General features: G+C 33.9%; 1 protein-coding gene across 2 annotated transcripts in view; it reads left to right on the forward strand.

Annotated features, from left to right (window-relative positions):
- The window catches only part of LOC129229218 (zinc finger CCCH-type with G patch domain-containing protein-like), a 90,053-nt gene that overhangs the window by 48,233 nt on the left and 28,738 nt on the right, over positions 1–13,082 (forward strand). For both annotated transcript variants that reach the window (XM_054863480.1, XM_054863481.1), the window contains 3 exons: positions 169–266; positions 1,175–1,405; positions 7,702–7,796. In XM_054863480.1, coding sequence (XP_054719455.1) covers positions 169–266; positions 1,175–1,405; positions 7,702–7,796 — 424 coding nt within the window. The remainder of the gene's footprint in view (positions 1–168; positions 267–1,174; positions 1,406–7,701; positions 7,797–13,082) is intronic.

Genomic DNA, 13,082 nt, shown 5'->3' on the forward strand with positions numbered 1-13,082 from the left:
ATACGTAAAAGATTACGATCTCACTTCTTCATTCTTAACAAACTTTCTAACCTCTGGATAGAGATTAGACGCCCCTAACCTTCTCATTTCAGCCTCAACGTTCAGACTCATACACTACCAATGACTTTATTTACATATTTGTTGATTAAACTTTGTAATGTGTTACAGGAAATGAGACTGAAACTTCTATCTCTACACAATGCAGTACTTCAAAGAAGGAAGAACCAAGTACTGATGAAATGGATGACGAGTTCCTACGCTTTCAGGTAGTACAATTCATCTAAAACCTTACCCATATAACTAAGTGATTATATCAAGATTCGCTGATATGTATCGGTCGATATATATCATGATATATGTCACGATATATATCCGATATTTATTTTGAAAATATATTTTGATATTTTTTATATTTATTTTTTCCAAGTACGACATTTGCGATGTAAAAATTAAATGTACTAATCATATTAATATTATTCTTTCATCATCAAACATAATAAAAGCAATAAGAGTATGTCCATGTAACATATTAATGTGTCATTAATGTAATGAAATGTAAATATTATATTCCTTCTTTATTTTCTATTCATAAAATTATTAGTGTTGTAACAATTTTAATTGGTCAGAAAAAAAAATGTTTTATGGATATGTACTGAGACTAATGCATATTTTTTATTTCTGAAACATATAAAATTCGTACAAGTAGTTAACCAAAGAAAAATTAGTAAAGCGTCTCTTGTTTAAGTAATTTAATTAAAACTTATAGAAATGTATCAGTTATGTTACATTTTATTTCTAATAGATTAAACTATCACATTTTACAAATGATTGTAAATATCATTTATATTTAAATGCCATTCAGAGTACTTAAATTTTTATGTAAAATGTATATTTATGAATGTAAATAATGAAAGAAACAAAAATTTTTAAATTGATGCATTATAATTATAACATAAGAAAATAAACAGCAGTGTTTTAAAGAAGCAGTTACGATTTAATGACTTAAACTTGCACTGATTGAAAATATCAGATAGATATCAAAATATCCAATATATATCAAAACATCGGATATTTTAGATATTTTCGAAAATATTATGATATTTTCTAATCCTGGATTATATAATGCTTCAATGTATTGAACTATAAAAGCTGAGAAAAAAAAATAATATTACAGATGGAAATCGGCCAAATAGGAGGAACATCAAGTTCAAGTGCTGTTGATGAAGAACCTGACTCGGCAGAAAATGCAGCACATTACGAATTATGTAAAGTGTTGTCTTCAATGGAAGGGAATAAATGCCGTGCTCCTTTTGTTCGAGAGTGGGGAGAAAAAGCCTATCATAATGCAATCATATTTTCCACAGATTTGAGTGAAAATGATTTTGATGATTTAAGCAATGTGAAGGTTAGTCATATACAGTGAAGCACCGTTTATACATTTCTCTTTTATACATTTTTATCCATTATACGTTTTTAAATTGGTCCCTGTAGAGTCTAATACGCATTAACCTATACCTATTATACGTTTTTTCATTTGTACGCTTTTTTCATACAGTCCTTTCAAAAACGTATAAATGGTGCTTCACTGTACTTATTTATGATTTATTTGTTTATTCAGAACAATTTTCATTCTTAATGAACCTATTCTCTGTATTAATACTCAATCAAACTATGTTAGATTTATCATTAAAACTTATGTTTTTCCTTAATGTCTTACGGTAAAGTCTTGAAAATCAGGGCCTCAAAAGTCTGAGGTTCCGTTTAATTCGAGGTGCTTTATTTAGTAAGATAAATTTTCAATAGCTAAAAAATGATTAGCTTTAAAATTTGAAAATAGAATCTTTTGTTATTGTTCAGCTTACATAAAATAAATTAATTTAAAAATAGGGGGCGGGGAGCTCAAAATTTATATTGTTTTACTAGAAAGAATATTCGATTGCAATACACAAAAGTAAGTTAAGACAACATGAAAAAAGCTAAATCAAAGTTTGTATAGCAATAATGAAAATGGAAATTTATGGTGAAATTTGAGTTAATACATTTTTTCCATTGTACAAGAAAAAAAAGGGGTTCACTTATTTATTGCTGTCCAAATAGTGTAAAATTTAATCCCTAAAAATCTTCCATAAAATAAAAGTCCAATCTTCCATATCCGAGATGGCATGAACCCCAATTATATCGAATTTTCAAGACTTTTCTGTATTTAAATTCTTTGTAGCTTGTAGTATGGTTAATAATTTTGCAGTTGAAATTTATTTTTAAGAATTAACCTAGCTGTTTTTAATTATTATTAGGCTGAGATTTACAAATTAAACATACCAAGTTTTATAAAACCAAAGTTTGAATTTATACAAAATTGTAAATGCATGTGAACTGAATCAATCTGTGTTTGGTTTAGGAAATATTTGTCACTAGGCATTCATTTGATGACCTTTCTGTCATATTGGCCCTGTATAGTGTTTACTTTCATGTTAGATAGCAGTTCATCAAAAGTTTCGGAATGAACAGTCTCTTAACAATAGACGCCTCAAACTTTCTTTAAATTTTTACTTCAAAACAAAACCTTACACTAATCACCCACTACACCTTCATATTTTTATTCCATCCAATGTTCTGTTATTTCTACACCGACCTTCAATGATCCCAACCTTCGGGATCGGAATACGTCGGGTACTCTCAGACCGGCAGCCATCAGATTTCCAAACCCTCAACACCATAAAACCAATTGAACCATGGTGTGTTGTAATTACTCCTACAATAAAAGACCTCGATATATTCCCCAAAGAAATTACCTCCAATACAGTTTACCAACAAATTTTTCATGGCATTAAAAGCAAATATTCGGAATATAGACATTTTTACCGACGGATCAAAACGCAAATGATAACGTCGGCTTCTCTACAATAGTTGATGGTCACGTTAGGGCAGAAAATTTAAACCCATCTTGCTCGATATTTACTTCAGAAATAAAAGCCATATTTACATCTCTTCAATCAATAGCCCAATCCAACTACAAAAAGTGGGTGATATACATTGACTCAAAGAGTTCAGTGGAAGCTATCACTCTCTGCAACAATAAAAACCACCCCATAGTCATTCAGTCTTATCATTTATACAAAAATCTTATAAAAAATCATTTTCATTTTCTCTTCTGTTGGATCCCTGGTCATGTGGGAATTGCAGGCAATGAAGCAGCCGATTCAGCTGCCAGAGCTGCAAACATCCTGGTTGATGATACTGTCTTTTTTGATGACACTAAAAACGACATTTCTGAATGTCTTAACACGCATTGGCAGCGGACCTGGAATCTTGAAATGCAAAATAAATTTCATTCCATCCAGCCCTCGGCTAATGGTTTCAAATCTTTACCCCTTACCAGGAGAGAACAAGTTTAATTAGCTCGACTTCGCATTGGTTATTCAAGGTTCACTCATAAATCCCTCTTATGTCGCGAACCAGCTCCAACGTGCAGTACATGTAATGTGAATCAGACAGTGTTACATATTTTAAGTAACTGCCCAAATTTTAACCAAATACATTTTAAATATTTTAATAATTTTAGTCCCTTTTTGAAGGAATTGCTTGGGGACCCACCCCATCGCAAGTTATACTCCTACCTCCAGGAGATTGGATTCTCTTTTCCAATTTAGAGTTTGTGTCACCAAAATGTGATTTTGTCTTTTTTTTTTTTTTGTTATTTAAGTTTTTTTGTCAACATATTATTTCATACGTTATTTAAATGTTTTTAATGTCTACATGTTTATTACTTATTTTAAACTAACCATGTTTATACCTTTCTCCTGAAAACATGTTTACTTTTATCATATCCTGACTTTATATTTATTTGTATAATTTATTCTAAAAATTCGTTTGGCCCAGTGTAGCCCTCAAGGGCTCTTGCACCAAAAAAAAAAAAATGAACCAACCAAACCAAAAGTTTTGGTACATCATAAGAAAGGTTAGATTGAAGATTTAATGTATATTCTATTGAAATGCTGTTGAACTTGCTATTTGTAGCTCAAAGCCCCAGATAATCCTTGGAAACGAAGAAAGCATGTTGTTGACTGAAAAATGCAGAATGCAATTCACTCCAAAATTATTTGTAATGTCTTTAGCTACCAAAAATTTTGTAACCTAGTTTTACATTACTAAAATGAATTTTTATAGAATTGTTTTAAGTTTTGGCAAAACAGTGTGCAAGAGTAGGCATGCGCAGAACTTTAAAAAGAAGGGTAACCCAAAGGTTAGTTATGCTCAGAAAGGCTAGAAAATTTTCTAAAATTATGCGCAAATAATTATTTTAAAAGTGTTAGTGGTATGAAAATTAATGAACCTAAAAAGATACAAAGGCTGCCAGTTTCCTATTAATGTTCTTTTTGTGATCTAATGGAGTACCAAATGAGCTAATAGAGTTTCTCTGGTCCCTGGTGACCACCCAAGTGCATGCCTAAGTGTGTAAAAAAAAAAAAAGTGGTATTGCTGGGCCGAAACCCCATAGTGGAGTTCGTACAATGCGTTGTGTTATGATTTGGTGGACTTTTGGACTGTAGGAATAATAGTTGGATTCATTTTTGCACCTTGAAAGTTTATTAAATAAAATAGTACATATACAGTTCTAAACTAAGCTTAGATATTTAGTTAGGAGTTAAATATTTATATTCAAAACATTAAAGATTTCAATAATTAAGTATATCATGATTCTGCTCTCCAAAGGAATTAAACTTTAATCTACTGGTTTAAATTAAGTTGTGGGAAGTGGGAGCTAGTATTGTACGTACCAAGATTTCGGTCCTTTCTCCATTAAGTCATCCAAAGGCACAGCGCGTTTCTATCATGACTCCGGACAAACGTCTCGGAGAAACGCCGAGCTCTCGAAAGATCTTCTCCCCTCAAAACTCTGTCTCCTCTACCTTCCAAAACTATCTCTTCTCCTCTCGAAAAATCTTAACTCCTTGTTTTATACTGGGGGATAAAGTTCCCTGATCGGGGCACATTCTCTGGGGATCATAGTTCAACATCTGGAGATCCAGCTTCCAGGAAAACCCTATGCTTTATGGGGTACGGAGTGTCGCAAAGTGTCAGAATGGAATTTTGTTATTCCCAAGTCTTCTATTTTATGGGCTCGAAAATGTCAGAACTTCAGAAGTTATATCCTACAGCTATGACTCGGAAAGGGGGAAAATGTTTGAAATGTCCGAAAGAAGCTAACCCCTTTTGACCCACTGCGGGTGTCACAGAAAATTCCAAGTGTCGCTTACTCAAAACAAGCGGAGGGAAACTTTCCCGCCAAAATGTGTTTATTTCTAACTCTCTATTTTATGAGATGCAACTGCTCGGGGGTCTGAACTTATTTCCTGCACGGGAAAAATGTACCGCCACGCCGCGACAAAAAGGTCTACTCTTCTTAACCTAAAAGACGTTTAAAAATGCGAGGGAGGCTATTTGTAGCGGAATGAAGGTTCAGGGGATAGATATCCCTTTCCAGGCATGTGGGGCAGAAGGTCAAAATCGGCCCCACAATCCTTCAGACCCCCGAGCAGTTGCATCTCATAAAATAGAGAGTTAGAAATAAACACATTTTGGCGGGAAAGTTTCCCTCCGCTTGTTTTGAGTAAGCGACACTTGGAATTTTCTGTGACACCCGCAGTGGGTCAAAAGGGGTTAGCTTCTTTCGGACATTTCAAACATTTTCCCCCTTTCCGAGTCATAGCTGTAGGATATAACTTCTGAAGTTCTGACATTTTCGAGCCCATAAAATAGAAGACTTGGGAATAACAAAATTCCATTCTGACACTTTGCGACACTCCGTACCCCATAAAGCATAGGGTTTTCCTGGAAGCTGGATCTCCAGATGTTGAACTATGATCCCCAGAGAATGTGCCCCGATCAGGGAACTTTATCCCCCAGTATAAAACAAGGAGTTAAGATTTTTCGAGAGGAGAAGAGATAGTTTTGGAAGGTAGAGGAGACAGAGTTTTGAGGGGAGAAGATCTTTCGAGAGCTCGGCGTTTCTCCGAGACGTTTGTCCGGAGTCATGATAGAAACGCGCTGTGCCTTTGGATGACTTAATGGAGAAAGGACCGAAATCTTGGTACGTACAATACTAGCTCCCACTTCCCACAACTTAATTTAAACCAGTAGATTAAAGTTTAATTCCTTTGGAGAGCAGAATCATGATATACTTAATTATTGAAATCTTTAATGTTTTGAATATAAATATTTAACTCCTAACTAAATATCTAAGCTTAGTTTAGAACTGTATATGTACTATTTTATTTAATAAACTTTCAAGGTGCAAAAATGAATCCAACTATTATTCCTACAGTCCAAAAGTCCACCAAATCATAACACAACGCATTGTACGAACTCCACTATGGGGTTTCGGCCCAGCAGTATGCTGTGCAAGTGGCAAAATATTTTTCCATTAGAGAGCTCCTCCTTGTGCTCTCTATATTCTCACCGACCCCTGTGGATTGCTATGTAATCCCTTTTCTTGTTACTCTTATTCATCTTGCTAAATTTTGTCTCTATTTGCTAAATTTACTCTACATTGCAATCAATCTTATCTGTGAACTATTTTATTAGTCTTACAAAACTCATTCCTCCAGCCTCGATGATTGTAAAGATACAAAACTTACTAATATCACTGAACTTAACTTAATAAAAATTAAATTGTTGTTAAGTCTTAAGTTAAGTCTAATAAAGACTTAAATTAAGTTGAGTCTAATAAAGACTTAAAAATATATTTGACAGGAAATTCTTGCAAAACTTAAGGGAAATGCAGTTGATTCAACTGCATTTTCAAAAAAGTAACGTTTTGGTGAAGTCTTTTTCATGTACGTATTTCGTACAATAAAAGTTTTACTGCTATGCATAAGAAGAAATTGTGTTATTTATTTTTCAATACATTCTAATATAATGCATTTTTAATACATGTGTGTCGTAGCTTGAGGAATCATGACTCAACTTTTTCATTATTTTAATGCCTTTTAAAAATGGTCAATACTATTCTTTTTGTTTATTTCCTACAGTTTTTGTGCAAGCCTATTTATATTATTCTCGAAATTTTAATCCAATTAGGTTTCAATCAACGATGCCATCTACGACTTTTGTCATTATTCGGTTTTTTAAGTTGAGTCAATATTCATTTCAATCGAAGATGTATAAAAGAATATTTTTAGTTTGGTTGCAGTTGTATTAAACTGACAGTGATCATATTTTTTTTTCTTTTTTTCCTTTTCACTATGTGCATGACAATACTTTTATAATATAAAATAATATCATTTTAAACTCAGTTGTAGTTTTTTAAAAATTGAACAGGAACATTAAAAAAAAACTTGAAAATTGTACCTAGAACTTTTAGAGCCTTAAGGTACTAGCAAAAGGATTAGCAAAGGCCATGATTTTGTGCTTCTATTTTAACACTTGTTGCTACCCCCCCCCCCCTTCCCCTTTTAAGGGCTCCTTTTTTTTTTTTTTGTCTTGAAGTTGGCAGCTATGAATGCATGATAAAAAAAGAAAATTTTTATCGATGTTAATGTTGCCAACTCATTGTTAGCCTCTCAGGTAATGATGCACATTAATGCTTTTTTTCATACATAAATCATTAATTACACAAACTTAAAAGATAAATGTTTTAATTTTTTTATTTCAGTTATTCACTATGCATTGTTACAAATCCTTTTTTTTTTCCCCCTCCAGGTTCAAGTAATGTTTTGTAATCCTGTGTGTGATGAGATGAAACCTTGTCCATTTTTCTTAGACGGCCATTGTAAATTTGATGAAGCTCAATGTCGGTTAGTGATATTAAGCTGATCATGTTTGTTAAATCATCTTCCCAAGTTAATAAGTTTTGAATAGTTTTCTGTTAAAAACAGAGCTCCCGGAATCCTTGAATCTTATTTTACTAGCTAAGGCCCTGACAATTACTAAAAAGCATGACATTGTGCTTGAAGTCTTGAAGATAATTGAATCTTAATTCAAAATATTAAGAGCTGTCGTACTTGAACAGTAACTAAACTTGGAGAAAATTATCTTACTGCTTTTGAAAATATGATATGAAAATTTTTTCTTGGTGTTGCTAAAGAAATTCTCATCGAAATTACTTCGCTACAATTTACTTTCAAAATTTGTTGTATGATTTTCAATATACTAAATGATCTAAACATCCTGACACCATAGTATGACATTTATTTTCTGAACTCTTATGATTGTGTCACCAGACCACATCACTTTTCAGTATCACTGATTTTACTCTCACTTTCTTCTGTATTCTGTGCACTTTATGCCGCTCTTGTAGTAGAAATTACTTTTCCCTGATAAAAGATCATATACTACCAAATTTGCTTTTTGTCGTATATCTTTTCATATACTACATATTCGACTAAAATGTATGCATTTTAGTCAAATCTGCCTCTGTAAAATTCTACCGCAAATCCCGCTTCGACTTGTAGTATGATTCTGTCCCAATGGATCTTGCTAATTTTGTGCTTACCATTATTTTTAACTTTTCTTGTATCTCATATTCTATAGCAGAGGACTTGCATGATGCCATTTTTCCATGTCTCTCGTGAATTTCGATCCAGTGGCATCAGAGTTAAGTCGAGCTAGATTATTCATTTTTTCTAAAATGTGATTAAAGTCATTTCAAATGTCGATGGAAAATCAAAATTAGGGAATTTAGATAGAAAAATTATTCAAAGTCGATAAATGTTACGAGAGCATTCAGGATTTTTTTTCATTATTTTAAAACTTTCAAAAAATTTTGATGATCATATTGGTGAATGTTAAATGTTATTGTTTACTAACTCTTCTCACTCATATATTTACATAATTCTTAGTTTTGTGCATTCTTAATCAAATTTGATTAAAGTTTTAATTGGATGAGTGTGTGGTGTGTATGGAAAAGTTTTACTATTGCCCATTTCCAAACATTGGCAGCTATGTATACCATAGAGAACTTTCTTAGAGAACTCTTGAATCTGTGTGGCATTGAAATCATCTCTAAAACAGGCAAAAGTGGCCTCATAAGTAATTACGGTTGTGGTGGAAAAGTGGTTAAATTTCAAATTGTTAGAAAAGGAACCACCAACTTAAACAAAAAAAAAACGAGGAAAAAAAAATTTAGGCCGATCGTATTTAAAGTGTTTCCGCAAAACTCCAGGATGTCTCAATTTTTGGTGCCTACATAGAAATCAAAGAGAAAAAGGTTTGACTTACCCCAATGTTGTTAAAGCACAAAAAAACATCATACAGATTTGGCACATCACACATCTTTTATTTTCCAACCATCATTTACATGAAGGTCTCGGGGAGCTCCCGCGAATTCAACCAAAGATTTTCATCTCACATGGAATGGATTAAAATATTTTGAATACAGGGTAGATTATTTTAAGACAGTCTATTGCAGGGATTCAAGTTGTCAAAAGGGATGGATCAGCTTCACACATAAAAAAAATGACGTGAGTTGATGTTGCAGGACAAAGAAACGGATTCAAACCAAAAAAAACGGAGGAAGGATATTTCACATTATAATGTTAGCGGGACAAATGACGTGATGCATCACTGGAGCTGGGGACGATCAACAGGCGATGAAACAGAGAACCTCATCTCACCACGAAAATAGCAATGCAGGTGTTGGAATTAACTTCAGATTCGACCACACATACCGCTCTTGTTTCGCACGGTATCACCAGATGGAGATGCCACCATCATCGATTTTGAACGAAGAAAAAAAAGGGTGGAACTAAAAACTTAGAGATGAACTTTCATTCAACATCGTCGGAACAAAAACACGTGGACGCGGCCATTTTATTTAATCTTGGTTCTTGGCTATCATATTGAGCTGAATTCTTTAACTAATCGCTCATTTTATGTACCTAACAGGGCTACTCACCTCCTGTATCATTAATTATAGCATTACATCACTTAGTTAACGGATGGATCTGGATTCATAATCCCCATCATCGTCATTTTGTACAATGACCTTTCACAGGTCTAGCGTCCGCGCACCTCAAAACAGCACCTTCACATGTCATCGCTAGCACTCGACTACTCACGAATTTTTCTGAAACATCCCAGTGAAAACCCCACATGGTCGCGTGAAAACCAGATGTTCATGCGCGGCGTCACTTAGCGCAGCGAATGGGAACGCGGGAAAATTGATAGACATCGGTAAACGATATTTATCCGCGTTCTCATTCCTAATGTAATGTAATATAAAATTAACTTTATTCAAATTAGATTAACTTCTCAACTCTTTCGGCATGTGTAAAGTTTCAGTTTTAGGTTGGCATCCTTTGATGCCCAATCATATGCAAATGAGGCAAGTATAAGTAGTGAACGATTCCAATCGTTCTCTCTCTCTTCTTTTGTGTTCGTCAGCCTCTTGTGAGTTAGGTCCGATAGGTGTTGGGGAGTTGCGAACTCCGCCTCCACTTATGGCCAGGGTTTATTCTTATGAATTTATTTTTGTTAGTTTATTTATTTTAGTTACTATGGACCAATAAATTTTTGGTAAGATTTTAACAAGTTTCCAATGTTCATTTCTTCACATTAACATTTGATTCTGCACCTTCCACTGTGTGGTATTATCCCTGCTTGTATAAGCATGTAACATTGTTGACTAACTTACGAAATTTAGCCCTTCGGCTTTTTCGTTTAAACATCGCAAGTTATCATAAGGGTTATGGGCCCAGCCCTACCCAATTGTATCATAATAATTATGTGTTCAGTATCATGAGTAATATAAATGTATTAAGATGTTTTCGAATTGTCAGCAGAGTATTCGTTATTAGACTTCGTGTTTTTGTGATGAAATGGAATGTTGTAACTGACTTGTCTTTTTGCTGAATCGGTAGATGACAAGTGTTTGGAAAATATGCTTCTATTAACTATATTCTTTAATAAAAAATAAATAGCACATAATAAAATATCGTTTGGCGCAGTATAGCCCTCAAGGGCTCTTGCGCCAAAAAAATCAAACCAACCAAGTGTTTGGAAATCTTTTCAAATTGTTTTCCCCGCATCGGCGTTGAATGAAAACTGAAAATAAAAGTTTTTCTTTTACTTTTTGAAAATTTGTATCGAATCTTTAAGCCATGTGTAGTGTAAACTTTTCTCAGACGTTTCGTTTGCATTTTATGGGGGGATATAGTTGGTTTGGTGTTAGGTAGAATAGTGGCTGCTAAATTCAGCGGAAGACCTGGACTTGTTCCAGGGGGGAAGCTGTAACAGTTGCACTATTTAGGTTTTTTTCGGGGATATTTTGAGATTTTGTTGGTTGTTTTTTTTTGAAATTAGGTTTTTTTTTTATTTTTGGCGTTTTTCGTGTTCTTATCAATCATGGCATCCCAGAGTGTTCCTATCGAAAAATTAAGGTCTGACAACTATGTGAGTTGGTCATCGGATATTAAATTTGTCCTAATGGAACGAGGTCTGTGGAAGATAGTAAATGGCATTGAAAAAGAACCTTTTTCTAATGATGAGAAAAAGGCTACTGAGCAAGAGATTCGTAATTTTCAAAATCGACAAGATGTGGCCCTATCCATAATTTATTTAAATTTGGAGAAAAATTTCAAAAAGATAATCGAAAATCAGGTCAACGCGGCTGATGCCTGGAAGGCTTTGAAAGATCACTTCTTTCCTGACAATCGTTGTCAGCATATGACATTGTTTTCAGAGTTATCCCAATGTCGTATAAAAGAGGAAGAGTCGATAAATCTTTTCGCTGCCCGTACTCGGCAAATTTTCGAAAGAATTAAGGCTATAGACGCGAATTTCTCTGAAAATTATTTGATTTTTCAAATTTTGCGTCATTTGCCCTCAGAATTTGACAATATTTGTCAAGTTATTCTTAGAACTACTGCACAGGAATTCACATTTAATAAAGTAGTCAGCGAACTTATTGCCGAGGAATCGCGAATTCGACTAAAAGATGAGGATGATAAAATTATCGGCAGGGCTAACTTTGTAAAGAAACCGGGTAATTTTGACAAGAAAGGAGTAAAAGGGAAACTAGTTTGTTTTAACTGTAATAAACCCGGCCATAAGCGGAATGTGTGTCAAAATAAGAGGCTTGACAAGGACCTCGAGCAACAAAACAGAAAGTCAAGATCACCAATCCGGAATAAGAGGAAGGCGAACAAGAAAACTGCAAGGTGCAGTTCCCCATCAGTGGAAAAGGAAGCATGTGAGTACCAGAACTTTTTCATTTCCGAAGTACATCTAAATGAAGTATCAGAAGACCCTGATGAATTTATTTTTGACACTGGTTCCACCCATCATTTCATCAACATTCGTAGTGCGTTTGAGGACTTTAAACCATTGCGAAACAAAGAAATGGCTGTAGCCGTTAGAAATGAAACTTTCCCCATTTTGGGGATGGGAACTGTGAAATTAAAGTTTGATGATACTATCATTGTTTTAAAAGATGTAATGTACTCTCCTAATCTGCGTCAAAATTTGTTATCGGGTACTAAATTCGATAAGGGGGGTGCTAAGTTTGAAGGGGGAAACGGCTCCGTGGCAATATCTGGCCGAAATGGATTTATATTTAGAGCAATTTTAAGAAATGGCATTTATTTTGTAAAACCTCAAATTTTGTATAATAAATCGTATCAAGAAAGTATAAAACCAAATAAAAGTAATGATCATTTCGAAAATGAGAAAATTGAATGCTCTAATGTAGAAAAATTAGAATTGTGGCATAGAAGGCTGGCACATATTAACACCGATAGTATCAGAAAGAGCGGTGAATTTGAGTGTGTCCATGGCCTGCCTAAATTCAAAAATGTAAAAATAGATTGAAAATTGTAAAATTGGTAAATTTAAACGTGTTTCATTTAAACCAATAGGTAAAATACGGTCCAAATATCCCCTTGAATTACTTCATGCTGATGTGTGGGGTCCATGTAATATTAAGGGAAATAAGGGGGAACGTTTTTATTTATCAATCATTGATGATTTTTCACGTAAATCTGCTTTGTATCCAATTAGTGAAAAGAGCAAAGTACCAGAAATTTTCATAAGGCACATAAAGCGTGCTGAAAGATTTTTAAATCTTAAAGTAAAAGCTGTTAGAA

This window comes from Uloborus diversus, chromosome 9, assembly GCF_026930045.1.
Source record: "Uloborus diversus isolate 005 chromosome 9, Udiv.v.3.1, whole genome shotgun sequence".
NCBI classification, from domain to species: domain Eukaryota; kingdom Metazoa; phylum Arthropoda; class Arachnida; order Araneae; family Uloboridae; genus Uloborus; species Uloborus diversus.